Source organism: Branchiostoma lanceolatum, chromosome 2, assembly GCF_035083965.1.
Source record: "Branchiostoma lanceolatum isolate klBraLanc5 chromosome 2, klBraLanc5.hap2, whole genome shotgun sequence".
Lineage (NCBI taxonomy): Eukaryota > Metazoa > Chordata > Leptocardii > Amphioxiformes > Branchiostomatidae > Branchiostoma > Branchiostoma lanceolatum.
The window spans coordinates 23,138,193-23,164,818 of NC_089723.1; the positions used below are offsets into that span (position 1 = coordinate 23,138,193).

The following is a 26,626-nucleotide window of genomic DNA, read 5'->3' on the forward strand; positions in this document are numbered from 1 at the left end:
GAACTAACTACTAGATTACCACGAGTGTCAGTCTAAATGGTTCCTTTTATTATGAATGATATGTAAATAGTTTAGACTACTAATTTATAAGTATTCTAAATTAATGAGATCTCATACAATCTATGGTGAGTGAAGAAAGTATTCCAAAATGACGAATTTTGTCTGTCCATTGTTGTCCATCTTAGATAAACACTCGCAGATAAACATTATTCCACCTTCATCAGATCATTTATCTTGTGCGTGAGAACATATTTTTCTTGAAACAATTTTTAAAATCAATGTCCATCATTTATCTAAACTTCTTCTACTATTTTTTGTACACACCTTAGATCACATTTCGAAAAACACGCTCACTCACCAATTCGTACATGTTATCTAGTCAAATAAGTTCTAGTGACTTCCAAAACACCTTTCGTCGGATGAAAGAGAGGTTCATCTTCTTTGATGATCGGCTCTTCAGACATCTTTGAGTTAATAAGGTAATATCAAATAACACGCTCCGCAGGACGTAACGGCAACCTCATATTTCAAAAAAGAATCTTTCTCTAATTACTCAGAAAGGTATGAAAGTGAAGAACCCCCGCCGTGTCTTCGAAACAGGACCCTCGGCTCATCAAACATCTCCAGCCTTTGGTTTCATTTGAGACTCGAGCTCCGGATTCTGCTCTGCGTCTTTCTACCAGATATCTTTTGATAATTAAGTATCAATAAAGCCAAACGTCGGCACTTCAGAAGAGGCGCAGCATTGGTAATAAGTATATTAGCGGAAGCACGCCGACGCTTTGCTCCAGGCTAAAAGACTGTCGTGGCTGCTTTATTTTCATCCGTTCGACTGAGAACATGAGAGGAACTTTGAAGATGGACGTATGACGCATTTTACACCATGCTCGAAGACACAGTATTTTTTGGTCGCACCTCACAATACATGTATTTATGTTCTACGTCGGCTTGTATTCTGTTTCAGGACTGGTCAGTGTTTTTGTAATGAAGTCTTAGCCGTGTTGGTGTCGCAGAACTCAGAAGTCCTTGGTTCGAATCCGGAGTCCCCTGACTTGTCCGTTGACGTTGTGCCCTTGGGAGAGGCACTTTACACAAATATTCTCACTTTACTCAGGTGAATGTACCGAGTATGTAATACAAACAAACACATTTGTCTTGCCCTCTTCGAGAAAAGTGGTGGGGACGATTCAAAAGTAGGTGGAAACTTGAAAAGCAACATTTCAAAGCAAAAATAAGCATGACTAACTACTTCTCTGTTCATTCTTACTCTAACACATTCATATATATTGTGCCATGTACGATTGTCGAGCAATAAAGTTCATTCATTCATTCATTCATTCATATATACACGGGGATTAGCCCCTGTCCTGTCACTTAGACCTAGTAACCAAGGTGACAGTCGTTTGATCCAGGTCATTGACCTTATTTGTTTGGAGAAGAAGAAGAAGCGGGGAAAAACAATATGTTTCCTTTTAGTGAAGGCAAACATGAAACAAAAAGCCCATCGATTTGGACATTTTTCATTTTTGACGCGTATGTTGTCATTTGTGTTTCCGCCTAAAAATGAGAAGAAAGTGTGGCAGGCTAGGGAACTAATTTTATAATTCAGTTCTTGTAACTATTTGAGTACGGTTAGCTTATCCGATGAACATTATACATCACTCAGCCGTTAGATTTACACATTTGAGTGTCTCGAAATCCGCCGATACAGTCCGCCCCTTCTGGCTGTTAGAATTCTGACCACGTCCGCGTGCGCGGCCTAGTTGAAAGAGTACCTTCCACCGTGAAAAATGGCACTAGATCCACTCCACAAACTAATCAATGATAGATTATGACTTTGATATTCCGAGTTATCGGGCAGTAATATGAAAAATCTAATGCATGTGTCAGGAGATATATTAAATTGCCGCTTGGAAGTGCCGGTGCCGCCGAGCGCCGCAGTAGCCGGAAGGGCTTGCGGGTCTGGACTCCGCTCGGCCTCTTTCGTCCCCCGTCCCGCGTGGCACATTCACATAGACCCCCTCGGCTAACTCGTGTGTATTAGCATCAGGCTCTTCTTATAACGTGGGCCTTGTAGGAAGCGAGGGGCTTTCATTATGAAAGGGACTCGTATTACACTTCCCAACTTGTCAAAAGGGGTCCAATTAGTCCCATAGTGGACCGCGCAGCGTTCTCCATCATTAGTGAACGTGGGTCTCACGCACACGCGCGGACAGGCCACGGAAACAAAGCCTTCAACCAGTCGGTGAGCATCTGATACATCTGTTTAACAAAGGTCGCTCTATCCACAGGTGACTAGCAAACTAGGGCCGGGTGATAGTAGAAAGTGAAAGGTGTGGAAGTGTGTGGGGAAGGGGTCTGGCTAACACCCCTATTCCAATCAGGGCAGCGACCTGGCTGCGACCGCGCTGCGAGTTGAGAGCTCACGGCGATTTCAATAAATACATTTCTAACGCTTTGTGACCCACCCCAAACTCATATCAAACTGCAATGTATTGATTTATAAGTGATTTTTCACATATATTGTTCTCAACAACGACTTAGATATTAGCCTCCGTTGCAGTCCTTCCCACAAGCGATTTCCCAAGCAGATACACCCCCCACAAAAAAAAAAAAAAAATCTCTAAAAAATCGCTAGTAGGAAAGACTGCAACGGAAGCTATTAAAGAATGCAAAAGAAGGCTTCGTGTGACTATTATATCATTTACCCACACCGACCTTGCTGCGACCTCGCCCAAGCGATTTGACAGAGCGCTCAGGGAATTTCATAGAAATAATTTTTTAATGCTTTGTATGTTTTGTTATCTTTTGCGTCAAACTTTTACACGCACGATATTCCAATTATAAAGTCAAGAGTTACACAACTCCAATTTAGGTCGCGGTGAGGTCGTAGCGCGATCGCCGACTGGTGGAAAGGGGCATAAGTCCCTAAGATGAGGATGCATTGGCAAGATCAGTGCCGTTAAAACAGCAACAAGTCTTCAAAATAAAAGCGAAAGAACATCACCAAAGGACAAAGTGGTGTTAACGGGTTTACTATTAGAATGTTGACTAATGTTGACAATGTTGACTAACTGTAGACAGTATTGAACATTTCGTTGCAATTAGATATCAAGTCTTTGCACTTCGACCTACAAGGCAGTATATGCGGTTGAAGAATATCAACGCAAAAATGATCCAAAATTTGTCTTTGATTATTAGATTCAAAATGAACACGCAAGTGATAAAATTGAAAATTTGGCCAAACTGCTAGCAGAAGTTTCTCAAACAAACGTTTTCGAAAGATCACTTTTTTCCCAGCCATGATGGTGGCTTTCTCGCCAGCCCTGGGACATTCGTGTGATGATAGCGTTAAACACACCGTCCCTGTCCCCGTAAAGCCCCACGTGCTGCTACCACTCCACACCTTGATACGCTACAGACAACCACCTCGTTAAAGGATGAAGCTACCGCTACATCCCCTAGCTCCCCTCTCTGCTCCGTAGTCCTTCTGAACTTCAAAAAGATCAGGGCAAGAGATTCGAAGAAAGTTGCTTATCGCTTAGGGACAAAAATATCTCGCTCCTTTATGTGCGATGGCGTCTCCTGAATCACTCCCTTAGTAATTTGTGTCTCCGCCAAATCGTCCTCCGTTATTTTGCGGGAGATGCAGTAGCGGCCGCCCTCTGACCTGGGATATAAATAAAGCGCACCAAGTGAAGAGTTGTCGGGGTTTTGTGCGAACCCCTGTGATGGAGAGAGCATCAGAGAAGGCCTCAGTGGAGCAGTAATGACGCCGGTGTCACGTCTAAAACACAGGTTTAATGTCGGGAGTTGAAGTGCTCCCGGCGCAATTGGCACTTCAGATTGCGGGGAAGGTATTAAGATACATTTGAGGGATTCCAATGATAATCACCGTCGCCCAGAGGCAGCTTCCCCCACTTTTGATCACTTCTTCAATAAAGTCCGAACCCGACAATCCCGGCAAGGCGCTTTCCCTTTTCGTTGCAATCACCCAGGAATAAATATACACATTTTTCTCGCAGACAGGGCTTATCAAAATCGGCCTACGCTGTCCATCATGCCCCGTCTCCTGCGTGAAAAATTAAACCCTTTGGAACTCGGGAGAGTTTTGGAATCGGCTGCTCCCGATACATGGATGATTGATCTACATTTTCAGCCGAGGATTTCGCTTAGATCACGAAGAAAGTAGACTTTACTTGTCTCTAGGCATTAACGTCCATATAACGCCCTTTGGTATCTCCGGCCCATCAAAGCCGCCCGTTTCCATCAAATTCAAGTAATAATCCCTTTTTTCGACGAACTTTGTTCATTTATTGACATGTGAAACGAATATTTATTTCCCTCCACTCATTTGCCATAGATTACGGCACTACATGGCCCGAAGCTATATTGCCTTCACGGCCCAGTTCGATAACGCGAAAAGCCGCTTTGCGCAGAATGCACTTTTGCAAGCTTCACTGCCTCCCGAATATTGGGCCGTCTCTCATCTCTTCGAACTTAGATTGAAAACCGGAGACTTTGAAGACAAACAGAGACCACAGATAACTTCGTCTATGGATTCTTAGTGAAAAGAACATAAGGAATTAGATTTGGGGTTTTTCTTTCCCTTTTTTGCCAGAAGCGTTTTTTCTTTACTGGTGCCTTTTGGCTTCTGATATTCCATCTCTCCCCCCTTCTCTGCTAACAGATACGCTCACGGGCCCGCCAGCTTTTCTCTCGGGGAGAACGCTCCCGTCCGTTTCTATCGTTCTCCCTCATCAGCTGAAAAATCATCATCATATAACTCCCGGCTAATTACCAAGGAAACGGAAATATGTTAACGTTCACAGCTTTTCTCAGCAATAAAGAAGGCAAGGGGAACAGATGCTTTGTCGGGCGGGCGGTGGTGCGCGCGGGTTGTGTGTGTGACGCGGCGCGGCCGTCTTCAGATGATAGAAGGCCGCATCTTCGCTGGGATATGCACACAGAGGACCGGATCATATCGGCGGATTATTTCTTTTCATGCTTTTTTTGTGAGTGATGGCTGTTTGCGGCAAATGGATTTCCACCGTGTTCAGGACTAGGTGAGGTACGTAATTCTGCTGCACGTAACGTTCTGAGATCCTTGCGCACCGGGGAAAATCTTCCACATCATATGGGCAGGAATTACGTATCCGTAGAGCCATGCCTTTGAACGAAATATCACTCATCATCTGTAATGGAGGGATAGGATATTTTTGGTCTACATCCAACTAGCTCAAGCAGACTCTTCATTGCATTTTAGTTCTTGTACGTTGCAGGTAAATTGTAATCAGTGACAGGAAAATATTGGATTCTATCCACGAGCCATCAAACGTAGCGCGGGCCTGAAATCAGACAACAGCGGAAAGAAGATATTCTCTTGAAAAATCGAAAATGGCACGATGGAATTTCCAAATTTCCTCTCTACCTCGCATATCAAATCAAATACAGCTTGAATACTGTTTATTTGTTTTATATGTAATTATCAAGACGCCCCCGGACAAGGGTTCAAATTCGACCCCGAAGAGAACAATGCAAGCGTGTCCACAATCTCATATCGCTTACCGCTATGTAGAAACATCCTTGTTTAGTTCGTAATTCTTTTAACAGAACGGCAACTCCTCTGTCAGACTGATTTCTGTATAGTCTGTTAGATACTGTCTGATAGGCGCACGGGGCGGTGCAGCATCATAAGGCGGCTGAACAGGGAGGTATAAATTATGATTGACAGGTCGATAGGACGACAGCTGGAGTAAACAGCATAATCACCTACAAAAAGGTTACACCTCGAGCATTATGAATTTATTATAAGATTATCAGCTTTATTTGAAAATTGTTTCGAGACTCTAGGTCTCATTTTGTAGGTGATTTTATACACGTGTTTCTGCTAGGTCCTAAAATTTGAAAAAGATATTCCATACACGTAGAATTGCTTTGCTGGATCGGAAATTATTTCTAACCTATCCGATATGACCTATAAATGAGTAGAATCAATAATGATGTTATTCGATACACAACTCAAGCCACTGATATCCGGTGGTTAGGAATATGTGTTTGTAGCGGTTAGAAAGAAGGGACGAAATGCAACACCGTGACAGAAAGGGCGTGGTTCATCCTTGTCTCATATTTTTTACATATTTTGGTTTAGGTTTATCAGCTATCAATTTTGCTTTTTTTCTCTCAGACGATCAAAAATACAACTAGCTCAAAATTCCAGAATAATGCTAACTTTGTGCTTCCCGTCTCAAAAATGACCTAGCAGAATTACTTCAGGTGAATGATAAGCCAAGCTTCTTTAAATTCTTCAGCATGAGTTTTGATTGACAACACGTTGAAACTTTAGCTTTATAATGAAATTAACTCAGGAATAAAGTAAACAGATTTCGGATAACAAACAATTCAGTCAAGTCAGGGTCGATAGTTTCCTATAATTGCAATATCTTTCTCTTCAAACAGATGTGAAAACAAAATGTCCAAAAACACCTATGCAAAAAAAGTAAATAAAACAGTTGACAGAGTGAAGAAACACCAAAAAACACAGAAAATACAGCAAATCACAACGTTTGGCACGTGAATATTTTCTAAAACCCACGTATTTAAAGCTCGTTTATATTTGTTTTGTATATGTGTAGATACTGTATTAAGATTTGATAAAGAAACAGGAGCAATTAATAGAGTTATCATTACATTTTTCTACATCCTTATTGTGCATTTTGACACTTCAAAATTCTGTCACCATTTGTGTCGAAAGCTTTTTTGTTGTACAACTTATGTGGCGGTACATATCCTATGATTGACGCCGTCGTGACATTAGGCTATTGTTTTGATATTATAGCCTCAGTCTAGATGTCGTATGAATTGATTTTTGGTGTATTTTGCGATCATGAAGGTAACAGTACTGTACAGTCTTTATCAGTTGAAGTATTAGTACCAAACTTTAGCAAATAATAGGTCCTGACACAAAACAGCCTGAACTAATTTAATCAATGTGTAGCGCCTATACCATTAGAAGTAAGTAAAATTTTAATGACCGCCATAAGAAGGCTCCCCTGTCTGCCACTCCTTCAAGGTTGACATGTTTTAGGCCTATTCATCTTTTGACTGTGTACACTTTCTTGTCGGTTGAATTGTTACGGTGAGACAAGACTATGACCTGAAATGGATGTGTATTTTGTGTACTAAAATAAATCATCATATATGTGAGTTTGACATGCTCTGTTGTCACATTGCCCCACGGCGTTTTAATTGGGTCAATTTTGAACAGAAGTTTTACAAAGTTGTCGGTCAAATGTTGACAAGCTACTCATGGATTCTCTAACACAGCAGGTCACATACAGGAAATACACTTCCTTCATCATCCTTTCCAAATAGGACAGATTACTTCTAACGTTACAACCGTAATGTAGATTACAGGGCCTCTATGATGTCAATATGAAAATGTGGTCAAAAAGGTTACCGTAAATTTCTGACTCAAAACAGTCAAACCTAACTCTGTAAGTATGGCAAGTTACACGTGCGAATCCCGCTGTATGCACGTGTTAGGTGTCAATTACACACAAAACTGTGATAGTAGTAGTAGTAGTAGTTCATAGATATCAGGCAAAAATAGCCGACAAAGTGGAAAAACAAAAAGTGGACAATACAGTAAAGTGGTAAACACTGAATCATAAATACACAATTTAAACGTGAGTCTAGTTCCACATTAGACTACAGTATTGCCTGTAGTGGTTTGCTCTTTTGGATGTTAACAGGTGACAGTGTTTGAAACCATCTAACTGCAGAACAGACAATGACCTAGCTACAATTCTAAGGACTAACAGTGGTGTAGAGAAAAGTAACAAGACGGACAAGAGAGGCTGGCATATTCCGTGGTTGTAGGTAAACAAGGGTTTGTCATATTAAGTACAGTTTGCTTGTAATAGTTTAGTCGAAAGAACAGCAACAATTGTGAGGTGGTGCTTTCAAACAAGCGGACAGACAATGGCCTAGCTACAATTTTAAAGACTGACAGTTGTGTAGAGGGAAAAAGACGGACAAGAGAAGCTAGCTGCCATACTCTGTAGTTGTCTGTAAAGGAAGCTTTATCATATACAGCTCGCTTGCAGTTGTTGGGTCGAGAAAAAGGCAACAATTGTGAGGTGGTGCTTTCAAACAAGTCGACATGTGTTGCACGGGACCGCATGTGTTCTAACCCAGTGTAATGGCCATGTAATAAGTGTGTCCGTATTTAATACCTGGGTAGCTTTTCACGGATCTCAGGATGGCTCACGGCGCCTTTTCTGCAGCCCCATCCACCGCCAGCTACCCCGGGCTAGCGACGGGAAATTGCTCTCTTCTTTCATGGGGGAAATCGGTCTTGACAAGTGTGCGAAAATGATGGAGAGGTGAGGAACGTGAGACGCGGCGGGCGAAGGTCGCTCGGCTGCCGGCGCGCCTGTTCGCGTGGGCCCCTCTCAATCAAACAACCACAACGCCACGCCAAATCTGACAGCAAATCTGGCGAGACGGAATAGCAATGTAATACATGAATGTTGGCCAAGAAAAAAAAACAAGTCAAGTCCACTATAATCATTGCTAGTTTTTATGTTTATGTCGGAAAAATGATGTTCGGTTTCGCAACAATGTTAAATTTATATCAATATGTATAGACCATCACTGAAACATCTCTTTTTTAATCTCGTATAGTGCTGTATCTGCAAAGTACAATATAAAGCAGAGTTTCTACAATATAAACAAAACGTCCTCTTTCCACTGGAGGTTGCTACCGCGCTGCGACCACTGAGCGACCGAAACATTTGACAGAACGCTTAAAGAATTTTACTGAGAAAAATGACGATTTTCTAAAACGTTTTGTGTGTTTCGTTGCCTTTTAAATCATGCTTGTATATCTTGCATTACATTACAGTTATGAAAGCAAGGGTCACACAGATCCAAATTTGGGTGTTGTACGGTCGCTGTGCGGTCGCTGAACGATCGCCGTCTAGTGGAAAGGGGCCCTAACACTATCTTTGTCAGCCCAAATGAGACTGGACATGTTATGGCTGAACTGTCTGCTACACCTGCTCCTGGTGTGTGTTTAATCTACATTATCACTTTCAGGAAAGGATTAATTAGATTAAAAAAGGGACAATGATGACCCAGGGCTTAACACAGGGGAAGGTCATGACCTTGATCTCGACACAAGCAGTGATAATGACCTTGCCCCCGATTAACGGGTCTGAACATCTGACTGTTTTTGTAACATGACATGATGTTTTGATTCAAAGTAAAATGCTGTTTGTATCCTTTCAAACAAAAGAAATTAACCAGGCATCCAATATTAGTATGTCCTAGAATTCTAACAAAGGTAACAAATAAATGGTATGCACACTGTTGCACTGTCCTTTATTGTTTTCAGTTATGTTTTCCTGCAATTTGCAAATCTGGGGGATCAATATCTAATATATATCATCTTTGTTTCCATCCTAGGTATGGTTTGGTGATGTTGTTTTCATTGTGTTTTTGTATTTGTTAACTTGGTTGTGTATTGGTTATGTTCTGACCTGACTATGTTAGATTTATTTTGGGGTGGACGTTACCATGACCATTTGAAAAATGAAATGAATATGTTTGGACGTACAGAATTTGGTTAATAGCTTTAGCTTCCAAAACTGTTTGTGTATTTCATTTTCAGTCGCCGCTACACATTGATGCAGTGCAAAGCCGTACAAAGTGGTTCAGATTGCCCCTTTTTCTAACCGAGGCATGAGTGAGAATTCCCCAGATTGTTTAGAGTTAGGAAAGGAATGTCTATATTCATTTGAACTTTAGCTTGACTCTGTATTCCAGCTGTACCGTACGGTGGTGTGGGTTTCTTGTTGGAGACAGCATCAGGTGGCCTTAATTACAAAGACTCACACAGAAACTGTTATGTGGCGGGCTGGCAGACTTGGTCAATGACTCCATGTACGGAAGACATGGCGACGTGGCCATAACTTGATACCTCCGCGCATTGATTGGGAATACATCAACTTCACTCCGTCACCAGAGAGCTCATCGGAACTGTCAGAAATTGTCAGCCCCTGTGTCTGACTCCCATGTTAGGTCGCTCGCCACGACCCGCACTTTGAAACCCAAAGAGCCCAGAAAACCCGAGGCGAAATGTTTCGGCTTCCCCGTATATCGCAGAGTAGGGAGGAAAATGTAGGGGTAATTTGCAAACCGTTCTGTCGGCGCTGGCCTTGGCGGAGCCCGCCCGACTTAACACTGATGAGGTCTGACGCGTTCCCCTCAGCCGCCTTAACTGTAAACCCGGCTAATGCCTAGGAGGTCGTGTGGGGCGGTGGAGGGCGTGAGAGCTCCATTTGTGGGTGTTTTTCCTTCCAGACTCTGGGGGCGACAGCTCAGTTACCAAACGATTACTGCCAATTTCAGACCCAGCCTATGGCTGTCGCCTTATCAAAATTAAGGAGCATTTTCTGCGTTCTTCCCAACCGTTCTTTCTCCGGTGGAAAGTAGAGAGAAGTTCAAAGATCTTGTGGGCGGCTTTGTCTTTGGAGTTGTCAAGGGCTTCCGCAAATTGAGTAAATGATGTTACAGTACAGTCAATCAAGTGTGCGCCCGGTGCAAATTTGATTCCTACTCGTCGTATTTGGCAGGTACTCTGATGTGAAGTGTGAAATACACCCTGTAGCAAGAAAGGATCGCTTTAACAAACACATATCAAACCTCCAAAGGATCATCAAAGCAATCTTATCCCTTCGCGGCTTTAAAGTCTTGGCTATCAAAGGCGGCTGGAGGAACACTAAGCTCAAATAAAACGCCGCATACTTCCCTAAAAATCCGCACAGATACTATTAATCATTTAAATCCCGGATTTAAGATTAATCGATAAAACACAAGCAATGGCACATTTTTCTTTTCTCTTACCCGAAAGACAGCCTCTGTTTGGTGAAACTTGTAACATCCAACAATGGATGAATTGCGATTCGACATCCGTACTGTTTTATGTTCCAAAATATTATACTACAGTTATAAATTTTCGGAATATGAGCAGCTTTTTAGGCTCGGATATGACAAATGATAGCTATGGTAATGACAGGGATATGCGTATCCACATGAGAATGATTTTCTGCTGGTGCGCATTAGTGCTATTATGAACTGTGTGGGCGGGGAGTTTACACGACCCTCCTGCTACCAGGGCACGGCGGGGTCAGCGCGCTCGGGAGGAAGTTGATCCCCGCCCGTACGGGATACTCTCTTTGGGCCGCTGATAATTCCTCAGGGATAGTTTGAATAGACTAAACTCATTTGGTCTAACATCCAGTTTGAATTGCTTCGGACTTGTACTCCAAATCAGTTGGTTGAAATGTTCCGAAAGCAAAATGTCAAAGGGGCATAGGGAAGGCACAAAAAAATCATTTGATTTTGGTGTTTGAACTAGATACCAGTTTCTCTCCCTCTGTAAGTTTCTGTCTGTGTGCATCTTTGTCTGAACACTCACAGAAGTGTACACACACATAAACATACACATACACATAAACGCACACACACACACACACACACACACACACACACACACACACACACACACACACACACACAAACAAACACACACACACACAAACACACACTCACCGAAATGATGTATACATTCAACAGATATGATTAGATAACTCTCTCCATGAATATGAAGCTAACTACAATCATTTTTGCCGCTTGTCAAAGGATAAAATCTCCTCACCGGTCTCAGATCTTCATCATTCCATGATTCCACCATATCGGACACTGCCGTCACCACGTCACCCTTTGTGTCATACTAACATCTCACTAATGCAATTTGCATCCTAAATTCCAAGTATCTTTCATCATGCTAGTAGATATGACAAACTTTCCTCATGTGGGGGATTTATTTCTACAAGGAAACAAGGAAACTGTACAAAACTAGCATAAACCTTAAAAGTCTTTACTTTTTTTTACAGCTGAAGCCATATAAGTTTTTATTCTTCTTAGTTGAATAGTGAAATAATAGTTGCAGTTTTTGTGCGTACACTTTTTTCCGTGTTGGCTGCTGCAAGGAAAGAGTCTATCATTTTGGCGTCTCGGTCTGTGAAAGAGAGGCAATATGCCTTTTACCATGTTGGTAAAGGGATGGCGAACCCTCTTAGCGACCGTAACACGAAAATATAACTATACTGGGAATTTCTGCACAGATGGTCGCTCAACAAACTGTTACATTATACAGGTAAACAGCCTTCTATCCCTCGCGCGTACTGTAACAGTTGTTCACGTTTGATGTATCGTTGGTACTGCGCAGGATGTTCTGTAGGCGATGTGCCTCCGGGCGTCTGTGCAAGATGTTGTTCAGGTGCGGCTAAGACCCACTGGCGCCACGGTGCACTTGCACGTTCCACAGTTTGCCTGTGTTGTAACGTGTGTAGTTAGGAATGTGTGTGTTTGGTTGTTTGAATGTAGCCTCTACCAGGCTCCGCGGGCTGGTGGAAAAAAGTAGAAATTGGCCAAATAGAGTGAATAGTATGCTAAGGGAGTCGGCTACGGAGAGAGGGTCAAATTTGCCGCAAACTGTACCCCTATAGCAAACTAACTCCTCTTGCACGTTTTTCTGTCTATTTGGCCAATTTCTACTCTTTCCAGTCACCTCTGGAGCCTGGTAGAGGCTAGTTTGAATAGAGGCAGATTTGTGTTGCTTTACCCCATTGTTCTTATACCATCAATCTGTACAGTTGTAGTAATTTCAGACCCTTGAATAACGATACCAGCTATTTCGTAGAGCAATAGGACATCTTAACGCGTCACTTTGTTTTTAAAGACAGTGCAGTTGTACGTTGAGAATGTAAGGTAATGCGTATACGTACAGTTTACCTACAAAAAACAACAACAGCCCAACATTGTTGTGTTTGCAACTGATATTTAGATCTGTCTAGTGCCAACACTCAAATGCATGTGTACACATTTGATGAACAAATGAAATTTGACAACAAATACGTATCATTACATACGGAATAGACAACTGAGAATAGCAAATACGTACGAGCGTAGCACGAAAGTCTATTTGTAGCATATACGGAAAGTCTATATCTATCACATACGTCAAGTCTTGATCTATACGTACATGTAACATATACCAAACGCATATACCTAGTATACTATCATACGAAAAGTCTATATACATAGTATAAGCGAAAAGTGTATGCGTAGTATAAATGAATACTATATACGGAAAGTATATACGTGGCTAAGTATATACGGAGAATGTATACGTTACTAATATAAAGTACAGTTTTATTCCATGCTCAGTAACCGTTCCACTGTTCCGTATCTCCCTCCCTCCCCTCTCGGCTATCCGTATTTATTGATATGCGCACTAGCACAGCCGCAGGCGGACATCTCCATAATCGCTCACGTAGGACATTATGAAGGTTTGTGGTCCGGCCATCATTTCATGACGATGGTAATCAAGATAAGCCCACTCCAGTTCTTTATTAGTCCCTATTCTCTGTCCTGGCAGACGGGGGATAGATAGATCATAAAGGTAGAGGTCCACTGCAAGTCATGTAAGCAATATTAGAGGTCAACAGCTTTGAAGCACTTCTCGAAGGCACACAGTATGCATACAACATGCTGGGAGGGGACTATGAAGGCATAAGCCTGTTTTGAAAGAAAAAAATGTGTTCTTGATACGTTTGTGTTGTATCCACGTTTAATTTGTAAACACGTTCTTTATTCACAGTGCATCAAAACAACACGCACATCTGCTTGGTACGAACAGTGACACACCTGTTGGTACCAGGTGAGATTACGAATGACATCGTCGATGGAATTCTTAAATACAACAATCAAAGTTTCTCTTTGATTATGAACACGTTCTAGGTTCTATGTTACGCACCACTTGTGTGGTAAATATACAGCGACAGTAGATGGGCAACGTGAATATGTATTCTGTATGACTGATGAAGCATATAGGCCGATAGATGATGATGATGATTCTGTATGACTGAACTGTATTTGCTGTTTTGTTTCGAACTGTTATCGTTATTCATATAATAATATCCAATCTTTTTCAGATGATGAGTCCATCTACTGACGGTTTGGCACTCGTTAGGAACAAGGCATGCACCCCTCCCCTCCCCCAACCGTGCAAGGCTGTATGCGCCCGATGTACCTTTGTGGCTACTTAAAATGTTTTCCTCCCAACGGAAAGTATGCAAGGATAATTTCTGGAAGATTGTGCTCTACAAAGTGAACACTATTCAGAATAACAGGGAAAAGGAATTTTATCGATCGGACCTGTATCAGAATTTTCAAGACATTTAATCCTTTCGCTTAAACGAGAAATGCCGCAAGACAAACATGGGTTATCAGTGCTAATACCCCTCTAATGTGTTTTAAAGCTTACTTTAGCGAGAATCCCTAAAGGGGTTGCTAGGAAATATGACTGCTTGCTTCTTTTTCAGATAAGAAAAGTAGCAAAACCTTACAAGTGGTGTGGTCTTATGATAGTCATGGAGACAATAGTAATGTTTGTAAACATTGCCTCGGTCGTATCCACGAAGAACCTTCAGCGTTAGAAAAACAGATAGCAAGGAGGAAGATATTCTACTTAGATTCAGAAATCAGGTATTTTAGATAAACACTAGTACAAGCACATGTGAGTTTTTATAGTGTACGATTCTGTGAGAAAAGGGTGGTATAAACGAAAAAAAACAGACAGAAAAAGAGAGAGGAAGACACAGACAGACAGACATACAGACAAACAAATAGATAGAAGAACTCCTGACTTCGATAAACAGGTGTTGACATGGTGTTATTTGGGGTGTACTGTCTGGCGATGACCGCCGAAGTGATTGGTTATTATGTGAACTTTAACTTTAACATGGGCGTATCTTACTAACTTAAAAGAAAAAAAAAACTTAAATAGAACTTCTCTTCTTGTAACATTGTCAATGTGACGCTTGACAATGTTCCATACACACAACGAGCCGTTAACTCGGATATTTTTGGTTCGAAACAGTGTGAAACCGATCGTTCTTCATTGCACAGAAGTTTGGAACTTTGAAAGCATTAAGTAGTGACTGGAAACTTTCTCTTGGCAATTTGACACTTTCATGCTATACTCATATGCAATGTCCAATTGACTTTCAGCTTCTATCCATACTGATAGATAATATTCTTATATTTTATTTATCTATACAATCTATCTATGCATTCTATTATACCTTCAGATCAAATCTGTACTTGAGCTAGCTTCATTGTTTTTCACAAGAATGAAATGAGGTGTTTTGATTGTTGTGTCACTTTCCGTCTAAGATAAACAATTCCTGACACTCGTGTTATTAAAACCTCTGGAAAATACTACATTAAAACCTAATGGAAGCATCTTGTGATCAGTCATGTCTTTGATAAAAGGCACCACCTCCTTTCCTCCGAGATACTTCAGGCATTCTAGGCTCTAACAAGTTTGCAAATAGTTCAACCTGGTCAGACTTGCCCGAGGACAATGTCAACATCAACATCAACAAAAGTGCGTTTAGCAGATTTCCATGCCATAATCTTCACTGGATTATTTTTCGAAAACAACGCCCACTTAAACGATTCCATATTCTAACACTTCTGCTTTAAACTATTCTTTAGAATGTTTCTATACGATAGCGTGAAGGGATTCATAACTGCATCATTGAAGAAGAGTGTATTTCTTAATAATAAGGAGCAGGCCTAGCGCCGGAGAACCTTACGGCGATGACCGGGCATACCGATGTCCGAGCCCGATGACTGATGGCAGCAGGTGGCCGTCCTTGTCACGTCAGGTCACTCGGCGCGCAGTGCAGGGGCAGCCGGCTACTTTGTTCTCTCCGCCCGGGTATGCACATGGTCCCTTCTGGGGAAACTGGATCGACAAAAACCTCGATAGTTTACGAGATCTGTCTTCGGGTCAGAAAGATACTCGTGAGGGACAGGTGGTTTGTTACGCAACAGCAGGCATTTTCTTCACAAGCTGCGCCCATAAATTGAGATAGACGTAATCTTTAAGACGCAATCAAGACGTTAACGACTAATGTGGGATTTACGTTCTGCACGCAACTTCGCGTCTTAGGATGTCCGAGCGGCACCATGTAGAGAAAATTGGCCATTAGCTGGTTATCCCCGAAACAGAAGTTGGTTGGATATTTAGTAACTGTAGCAGTTGTTCAATACTTTCTCAGCTTGTTATTGTGTTCTGTAAGATGGAAAAGAAAACTCACTTGAGCTGCGTTGTCATTAGCAAATTACAAAGTTGGAATTGGGCAAAAAGTGTTATTTGTCATAATTTGAATGTTTAGCTGGACAGCATTATACATCTTATTAGTTCGAATGCAGTATTTGTTTCTGTCTGAAGGAGATACAAAGACAAATGATATGACTGACGTGCAATAGATTTGGTAGAAAAAAGCAGGCTAGCTGATTTTGTCAATCAAGGTTTCCATATATTCTACATAAAGAGTTATGGGTATCTTGGAGAGCGATGCAGTCTCCAATTGTAAATGTAATTTGCATCGACAATTAACGTGTATACTTTTTGTATTCATCTGAATCCTTTAGTTCATGTAAACAACTTCTTTTGCCCAATACACTGTTTCTGATGGAGTACTGCTTTAACCTAGTATCGCAGATCACACAATTCAATAAAGATGCCAACAAGTTAGACAGCTCCTTTTCATCTACTACTTTATTTATGGTCGCTACTTTCCCACTGACTGCAGGCGCCATCTAGCGACATATTTTAAAATTGCAACCTTTGGATTTTTAAGCGCATGGCACGCGGCTGTGATACTATTCTGATATCAACTGCTCTTTTCTTACCGTAAGGTAGAAATTTAAACGTTAGAATGTACCAGAGATGCCGAAAGATCTAGAGTTAATTGAAATGTGGATTGTTCTTTTTATTTTCAAATGATATCTGAAACGTCTCGCATTTCAGGCTGGTCATTTTGACCAAAAATGTTCCCTCATCAAACGTAGGGGGCCAGACACTCCAAGCCATTGCACTCCTCGCACCAGGCTGAATCAAGCTGTTCTATAGCTCCTTAAAGTACGAGGGGACCTCTCATGGTAACGGACGGATTCCAGAGAGGGTGAAGTTTGGCGTAGATAACGCTCAGTCCCAGGTTGGGCATATTTGGCTTTACTCACAAACGGTAAAACGTTGTCCAGCCGTCGTTATCAGGTCCAGAGCTCACGGCGCGTACATTCAAATTGTCATCCTCGCCAGAGGCCAATCTATAAAAACAGTTGGCACTTGGATTGATGGCCATATCATCCGCTCATTTTCTGGGCGCTGAAGATCCCGCCAAGATCCATTAAATAGCCTGGCCTTATCGGATGTTGAGTGCTGGTGCTGATTCCCTGTCCGATATAATGGACTATTCCCCGCGGAATTTCACACACCTCACATAAATCACGACCTTCTGTGTAATAAACGACGTGAATCATTTCCATGCTCCTGTCCTGTGCGGTCGATGAAAAGTTATCAAGATTCGCTATGAAGCTCTATGAAGTTCATACTGTAACAGCGAAGCGTAATGCCACTTTTCACTGGAGCCTGCGACCACAGATTTGACAGATCGCTCAACGAATTTCATAGATAAAGAAAAAATCTTTTTTTCACGTTTTGGTGTGTTTTGATGTCTTTTGGATCAAACTATTACAGCATGCATTATATTTCAATTATGAAATCAAGGGTCACACAAATCCAAGCTTGGTCACTATGCGGTCTCTCAGCGATCGCATTCTGGTGGAAAGTGGGCATAATTGTAGCCTCCATAGCAGGCTCTGAACCGGCCTTAATGGGGGCTGAATAATACACCTTTTGCAGCCAGCCCGTAACCATCAGCCACCCCGGTAACCATTTTGCCGGTCTAGCCGGCTGATAGTTACAGGGTTGGCTGATAGTTACGGGTTGGCTTCAAAAAGTGTATTATTTAGCCCCCCCAAAAGCCGGTTCAGAGCCTGCAACGGAGGCTAGCATAATTGATACATTGGTCTATGGCTTGACCTCTCTCTATTACCAAAATGCAGAATCGGGTAGACATGTAAAAACAGGATACAGTGCATTAACTTTGCCTATGAAGCATCTATTGGTCTGTAATTCCACTAGGTCGGTGTCCTCGCTGTGACCTAAAATCTAACATTGTGCTCAACGTTAACGAATTTCATACATAAAAGAACACACTTTGTGCCTTGTTTACGCTTGTGGGTCTTTTCAGTCATATACCTTATTGCATGATATCACAATCAAAAATTCAAGGCTTACACAAATACAATGTAGGTCGCAGCGAGCTCGCAGTGCGATCGCCGTCTAGTTGAATGGGGGCCTTAAGAGGACTCAATATACCAAACTTATGTTTAAACGAACATAAGGTTCAGAAGGTCCTTCTAAACCATGTCTCCCTAGCAAAAATTGACTAATGCTAAGCGATGTTAAAACTTTGAAACTTAAAACCTTAGACATGGAAGGGTGTATTGGTATACCGGAAGTTGAAATCCAGCTCGAAATCGTTGGGCTTTCAATCAACGCGGCGTATTTGAGACGGCACCGGATTGTGTACAAGTAGGACATCGATTATCAAAGTTGACTGTCAACAAATAAAACTTGGTCTAAGATAGTACGGTAAGAAACTACGTATACGCGAAATGAAGACATTATTGACAACATTACACGTGCGTTTGAGTCCATTTGCTCTATCTGGATCTGGATCCTCCCTTCACGACTTTCTTTGGTTTCTAGAAGTTTTAGGCATCTGTTCCTTTAATCACTGTGAGGGGGTAATGATAAAAATAAATGATAGATGATGTTTAACTCATCAGCTACTCTATATGTGCTGTTGTCTTGCGCAGGCTAATCAACGATTGATGTCTTATTCGCGTAGGTGATAAAAAGTCATCAAAGGACTTAAGTACGGGAGGATTTTCTGTCAAACTTCTGGGTGTAAAACGATGGTTTTGCCCGCGGCCGTCATCAGGCGGGATTTGGACGTCTCTTCTCCGCAGAGGGCTGGCTGGGAAGATGACACGGCAGATGAGTGGCCTCGTCTCGGCGGCAAAACCCGCGGGATTTCTACTAGTTTCCTGCAAAGTGCTGATTGTGAGATATTTAGGAAGACCCGCAATAAACACGGCCAATAAGGAGCTGATTAATGGGATGAGATGGACCGCTGTCTTGTGTGGAATAGAATCATAAATCTTACCCAGGAAGTGCCTCAGGCCCGCTTTCCACTACACGGCGATCGCTGAGCGACCGTGGAGTGACCAAAATTGGATTTACGTGACTCTTGATTTTATAATTGGAATAAGAAACACACGATGTAAATATATGATTTAAAAGACAACAAAACATACAAAACACACAAGATTAGTTTCTTATCTATATTAGATTCGTTGGATAACCTGTCAAATGTTTGGTTGCTAGGCGGTCGTAGCCAGGAGATATAATGACTTTCCTCGCAATATCGCCGTGACTGATTGGCAGAAAGCACACTGGCATAGTGGGGATATAATTCAATTGAAGAACAATTATCATTTAACAGATAAATAACTGGTCCAGTAAGTGATTGATATGAAAGTGCCACACATTTTGCAACTTCCAATTCACTGCTTTCTGGCGCATGGCGATTTCAGAAACATATGTCACTCAACCAGAGATCTTGATATGTTTGTTTTTCATTTCTGCCGTGTCACGCTCAATTAAAACATTAAGATGATTTTCCAATGGTAAAATGATCGATTGATTGATTGATTGAAAAAAGAGGGCGCCATGAATATCAATAAGCCCCCTCTCCTCTTTCAACTATGTTTCAAAACGAAGAATAGATCTAGAGCCAAGTATTTGAACATTAGTCTCTACCAGAATATGGCTACGCTGGCTTAATGGGGCTAAAATATTTGCCACGGGAGTTTGGCTACCAAATGGAATGACCTGACGCGCAATAGGGAGAAATGTAACATTATCTTCTTCGGTTTTTGACAGACAAGGACGACATGGCACTGCACTCAAGTTTTTATGACTTATATTAGCAGTGCCACGCACAGATTACAACAAACCCATTTTTTTTCATACACCTGGGCGAAGTGAGGAAAGTCGTGTTAAGTGCCTTTCCCAAGGGCACAACATTGGTGGCGTCAGGGGGAATCGAACTCGGGACTTCTTGGTTCTGGGCCGAACACCTTGCCGTTACGCCAGACGACCCCACAGCGGAATGTAACATTACCGTAGCCTTACTCTCCAGGCCAATTATTACTCTTTTGCCGAATGTTGCGATCCATTACCCCCGTACGTAGGAAGGCCTGGTGGAGGCTGTATGAACATACCGAAGGGATAAATGATAAATAAAACAACGCTTAAACAATGAATGGGATTTTTGAGAGAGTTTATTTTGACAGGTGGAAATAAGACGACCAATACCAAGAAGTTGACAATTCTACATGTGTACGTACCACTACGTGAGCACAAGAACATAGATGGAAGGAAGGCCGTACCATCTTTCACTTCTCATGCTTGCTAGTATAAAGTTCTGACAAAGATAGGAAAATTACCATGTTGTATGATAAGATCACCTTTATGTGTAATACTTCAACTATTAAAGTAATGAAATCAAAAGGAAAATATGTTGGAAAAACTATGCCCATTGACAAATCTATCACACATTATTGTAGTCCTAAAATATCCATACAAGTTTGTACTGAAAAATATCCCCTGATTGTTCTAAGGATGATACTGTCTCTAAGCTAAGTGGATGCGTTGACGTATTATAAAAAGTATGAAATCAGGTTCTGACAAAGATAGAAAAATCACCTATATGATATCTAGCTTATTGTAATGAAATTAAAAGGAAAATCCTTAAGAGAAACTACGCCCACCGACAAGTCTAAACTAAGTCTAACTTAAGCTTCACTCTGTCCCATGGGACCTTTGGGGAACTGTTCCCAGAAGTCATCATCGAAGTAGATCTCGTCCACGTCCAAGTCGTACTGAAAGCTCTCCTCTGATGTGTCCGAGGATCGGTCGGTCTGTGAGACAGTGGACCCTGGCTTGTAGGTGAAGTCAATGGTGGCCTCCAGGGTGTTCTCGTCCAGCCGTGGCTTTCGGCGAGATGTTTGGGAGCCCGCAGGGCGCGATGACTGGGAGCCTACGTGGAAATAGACAAGCCGTTAATAGTATGTTCTAACTCCAACACAACGTGTATTATAATGCATGGGTTCTTATGTTCGTCAAGAAGTATTATGTTTTCGGGAGCGTTCGTGTGTCTGTTCGCGTGTCATAACGTTGATTTCAGGTCTGGGTGGACTGTCTTCATCTTTGGTATGTAGATGAGACCTCAAAATGAGTATATTTTGCGGTCCCCTGGCGGTTTACCTATGTACTAGCGGTTTAGTCATGATCAGATAGCAGGATGGGCAAATGAGATTGTATAAAATCAAGACAGCTGAACTGATAAGCCTAAACATAGTACATCAAAATCCACAAGGAATATGGAGAAGAAGACCAAGTACGACTGCGTGTATTATTGCGTCTTCACTTTAATTAAAATTGTAAAAAAAATGTACATTGATTGATCTACATGTACATGTAAGTAAGCTAATGAATACTTGATTATGCAATAATATGCATACACACAGAGACCTACTTTGTTCCATGTTAGACTTTGCATTTGATCCTATTTCGTTCAGCAGTCCAAACTGAATACAGCCACTGTACACGAATACCATTACATGTAACCAAGACTATGAATACATGGCTTAGATGTTGCGGGAACATTCTATTTTAAGGGAAAATGTGCTTTATACACACCATATCCACGCTCCTGATCTACAAATGTACTGAAAGCAAACGGCCTCTGCGGTGGAAGTGGACGGGATGCTAGCGTGTCGAACCAGTCACTTTGGTCGGGCATGGTCTGGCTGCGGTCCCGAGTAGGTAGGTACATGCGGTCCCGTCCGAAGTTGGGGGCAGCCACCACACCTGGAGCGAACTGAAGTGGGGAAATAAATAAAAATTCCTTAAACAAATGACATTTTCAAGTCTGTAACTTCATCAGTGTCTGAATAGCCGCTATAACGTCATGCTAGAGTGCATCACCTCTGTGTCCTGTATATTCTTTTGTTGATTAATAATAAAATGGCGTTACACACATTCGGCTTTACACACCATCTTTGCAGGTACGTGGTGCAATTCGTCGAACCGTCGAGAGAGCTTGCAATCTATATAATTTTTTTTTCTATAGAATTGAATATAGAAATCGGAAGACATAAAAAAATCCCCAATGACTAGAGGTTTTGTCCATTTTTCTAAAAATGAAATTGAATATGAACCTCACTTTAACTTGGCGATATATATAAAGGCTCAAAGCTGTTCAACCGTTTTTCCGCTTGCTCAACAGAATTTGATATATTCCGTCCTATAGATAAATTCCACTACATTCTAGGAGCTCCGGAGATTGCTGTGTACAGATATGTGAATATATCAATGGATGTCTAAAACAGCAGGATAAGTGATACGTCAAACTCAACATGTTGATTCATATGCATTCACATATCGTACATAAAAGGTTAATCAATTTGTATCCATGTGTATTTTTGTATTGTATAGTTGTAGAAGACCTTACGAAAGTTGCTGAACTCTTGTTGTGTCGATAAAGACTGATGTTGTATATACTAAGGAATGTTAACCTGTTGCATTGGAAGGCGGCGCCAATCAACGGGATAGTACGTTGCCGGAATAGCAAACTCGTCCTCAGTCCCGAAAGCAGGATTGTCGAACCCGTATTTAGGGGGTATTCCTGGGTCCCGAATGGTCGGTGGGTAGAATGGCAGTACCCGAGCTTCCACAGCCTCCATATCTGCGTCCTGTCACCACAAACATATGTATGAGTCACATGTTTAAAAACGTCTGGCTTCTGCAACTTCCTTATGTACAGTATGTGAGTTATAAAGGTATGTCAACTACATGACTCATTATGTATATCTATGTTAGCAATACAACGAAAAGTTACTTCAAGCATACTCTCCATTTATTGATGTCGTTTCTGCCTCGTACTGAAGGAATAACTTCTTTGAAAAATCGGTATACCATTTTACACGTATTTCAATTTCCGCTAGGTGGTACTTTTCACTGCACTAAGGCCCTCTTTCCACAAGACGGCGATCGGTATGCGACCGTACTGCGGCCTGAATTTAATTTTGATTTGATTTTATGATTTGGAGGTGGTGAACAATGTAAAATTATGGTTTAAAAGTCAGATAGAGAACAAAACATAAAAATATTCGTTCTTTATCTAATATAGTATGAACTTCGTGCTGTCGCAGAGTCCAGTGGAATGGGGTGTACGTAATAAAAAGGCAACAGAATTTGGTATGCATGTATTCAAACTCATTTAAAAAACGGACTGTTTTTTTCTCTAATCCCTATATCCCAAAATTCCTTGTCAATTGAGCTATTAGTATCTATCTAGCCTTGACAAACCCTGGACTATCGAGATCTACATGCGACTAGAATAAAACGTCTGCAGTACCTTCATGATCTCGTTGACGGCGCGCCTGTAGGCAGGGATCGTCAGGTAGGCATTGCGGTCATGCATCGATTCGAACTTGGTAAACGGTTGGGCTCTCTTTGCTTTAACCTAGTACATAAAAATATCAAATGGTAAATATCCAAGTAAAGAGAAATCCATAGTATCGTTATGAGTTGGCGTGAATTGTTCATTTTCATAGTATACATCACATTGATGTCAGTTGTAAGCGGTTTAAGGACAAAACTTAATTTTAAATGGTAATAATCAGTGGAACTATAGTGACCAATGTCAAATATCATCTACATCAGATGAGTAACTGAACTAAAGTAGCACGTGAACAACGTAATTTGTTTACAGAAAGCTTGCGTGACACATTACTTGGACCAGGCTATGCAAACCAGCACAAACTCTTATAATATTAATGAGTGCTCGCTGACAGTTTCAGTGAAATGTCGCAAAGCAGAAGATATCAGATGTTGAACGAACTATGAAATCACTTTCTTTGCAGGAGAATGATTCTCCTGATTTACGCAAGGGCAAAGAAACGTCATTTCAGTTGTCACAATTTATGTGATATACTTTGGTGGTGGGCAATGATTATTGCAAAACCGTGCCCATAGACCAATTGCAAGCAAACAGCTATTGAAATACAAACATGGGATGGTTGAATATACATGTAAGACGGAAACTGAAGGTTAAACTACATTGCCAGTCTATGGTAAGGTTATGAATTAAGCCCGGGTATCAAAAACCAACGATATCGATCTGTAACCGTCGTGTCGTACCTTAGAGTACAGTCCATTTCCGTACCACCGGACCCAGAGAGCGGTTCCACCGTTCACTGTGGAGATGATGCGTGCCGGCCACCACAGGGTCTTACCGGCATCCTGGGCCCACACAAGCCCGCCCGAGCTAAAACCAGTCATCTGAAATATACGTCCACCAATGTAGAACTCAGCAACATAGAAAAAGTGCAAATTGTACTATCTTTGTACCGTAATGTACTGTTATGTATGGAATATTGTAATAAATGTTTTTTGATGACTGAATTGTTTGAGAGAAAATAACACTTTGTAGGGACCATAACTGAAATGAAACACCTAAATATTGAAGTTTTTATCAAGTAGCTTTGATCACGAGCAAGGTAGTTCTATCGACCTTCAGCATGCAACTGCACCGCCAATAAAGACCTTGCGATTACAAACAAAGCTAAATAACTCATAAACATGTATTCGCGCACACGTCAATTTAAAAAGTAAATAAAAGTTTGTGACATTTACCTGTGTACCCTTATTCAGTCGGTCAACTCTGCGCCAATTTACAGGTATCGGTCCGTGCTGCTGAGTTTTGGATGAGAAGCTCATCTGCGAAATATTGCCAACAAAATTCATTGTTAAGAACTTATAACACATTGTATAATACATATACTTGACCGTCTCAAGTTCAAAGGGTTTCTGCCTAAGCTTAAGGTTCGACAGACACTATCTAAAAATATATGTAGAAAAACACAATAATCAAAGAGTCTTAGCGAAACGGCAGGTATCCTATGTCCAAATCCTGTACGCATAAATGCATATTGTAATATCAGTAAAGCGAGTTGCGCCTAATTGCGAAGGATCGCGAAGTGGCACAAAGCGGCGCAATCACTGCAAATGTCTTTTGGTTGAATCTTAATCATTTAACATAGGTTTTAAGTCAATGACAACACTGCAATTTCAAGGAAAATTCTGATTTGGAGCCGAAACTGAGAATGCGACATTCCGGTCGAGGTGATTCTGCCTGTACAGAGGTAGCGTATTTTACCCGTGCGTCGCACGTCAGCGTGACAGCAAAGAAAGAAATGGCGAAAATTGCCGCAATAATTTATCACAATTAGGCGCAGTCAAGTGAGCTGAGATGCCCGCACATGCACTTATATGGTGATGCGTTTTTAATTGCAATGCGTTATGCATTTCCATTTTGCCATACGGTAAAATCACAACGTACATGTAATGGTAGCAATAAAGTATAAGATCACTAAAAGCTACATTTGTTAGCATACCTTTGCCTTAGACACGTGGGTTTGTTTCTTGGACCCCTGCAGCGCACAGAGAAGCAGGATGAAGAGGAACAGAGCTCCGCCTATCGCTCCTAACGCCACGTAAAGCCGATCAACTGGAATAGGCAAAGTAGAGACATTGTGATGATTCTATCAAATTTTAAACACGTAAATTCAACACTGAAGATCGTTTTCTGTCCTTGATAGCAACTTAATCATTAACTGAAGTTCATGATTTACTGAAGGTCATGATCAAGATATATGTCATGTTGATTGAGAAATGTATCGTGAGTAATAAGAAGTCTTGATCAAATGCAATATTGACATGTGGGTCCACATGTGTAAAGAATGTTCAATATAATCGGACCATATAAGACATTTTCGGAGTGTTAGGAGGTGTTGCATTAAATCCGATGAAAGCAAAGACCCCCACCCCCACATGAAATATTCAATGAATGATTGACAGCAAAGTTAATGATGCTCACCACCACAGTTCCTCCCGGGGCGTGCTAAGTTTCGATCTATGAATCCAGTTGGGCAGGTGCACGTGTAGCTGCCAGGGGTGTTCACACACGCACTCTGCTGGAAACAGTCGTTACGGCTAGCGTCACTGCACTCGTCATAATCTGCAGAAAAGAGTAACGTCAAAAACAATGAATGAAGTGCTGCAAAACCGAGTGGAAGATCGTAAGTCTTGTGGTATATTTCCATGAAATCATTTCTTCTTTGACGAAAGACGAATGGGATTTGGGCCGGAATTTCCTTGAGGAGACTCACAAACTCAAACAAAGTTGCAGGTTTCTTGATTTCTTTAAATACTGCTCTATTGGATCTACAGAGAACTTTTACATTCTAATCTTTCAAAAGCCCTACGTATCGTTCTGTAAACACTAGATATGGTTAGTACGAACTAGTAATCACAAAAGTACTAATCTGTTTAGTTCATAGATGTATTTGTCATAAATACGGTTGTTGCTTCAACACTTAGTAGTTGTGAAAGCGTTGTTCCATCTAGAAGGACCAAACGAAAACTACCAGGTACCCT

General features: G+C 41.4%; 1 protein-coding gene and 1 long non-coding RNA gene across 2 annotated transcripts in view; one reads left to right on the forward strand and one right to left on the reverse strand.

The window, feature by feature from the left end:
- The window catches only part of LOC136428011 (uncharacterized), a 28,996-nt gene extending 12,576 nt beyond the window's left edge, over positions 1-16,420 (forward strand). The window contains exons 3-4 of the long non-coding RNA XR_010754562.1: positions 13,733-13,792; positions 14,067-16,420. This is a non-coding gene — a long non-coding RNA (uncharacterized lncRNA). The remainder of the gene's footprint in view (positions 1-13,732; positions 13,793-14,066) is intronic.
- A 3,965-nt stretch (positions 16,421-20,385) lies between these two features.
- Positions 20,386-26,626, reverse strand: part of LOC136426933 (uncharacterized) — a 70,931-nt gene continuing 64,690 nt past the window's right edge. Inside the window, exons 95-102 of the mRNA XM_066415653.1 lie at positions 26,067-26,207; positions 25,585-25,697; positions 24,824-24,907; positions 24,329-24,469; positions 23,544-23,651; positions 22,702-22,878; positions 21,824-22,004; positions 20,386-21,161 (exon numbers count right to left, since the gene is read on the reverse strand). Of these exons, the coding sequence (XP_066271750.1) occupies positions 20,917-21,161; positions 21,824-22,004; positions 22,702-22,878; positions 23,544-23,651; positions 24,329-24,469; positions 24,824-24,907; positions 25,585-25,697; positions 26,067-26,207 (1,190 nt within the window). The 3' untranslated portion in view covers positions 20,386-20,916. The remainder of the gene's footprint in view (positions 21,162-21,823; positions 22,005-22,701; positions 22,879-23,543; positions 23,652-24,328; positions 24,470-24,823; positions 24,908-25,584; positions 25,698-26,066; positions 26,208-26,626) is intronic.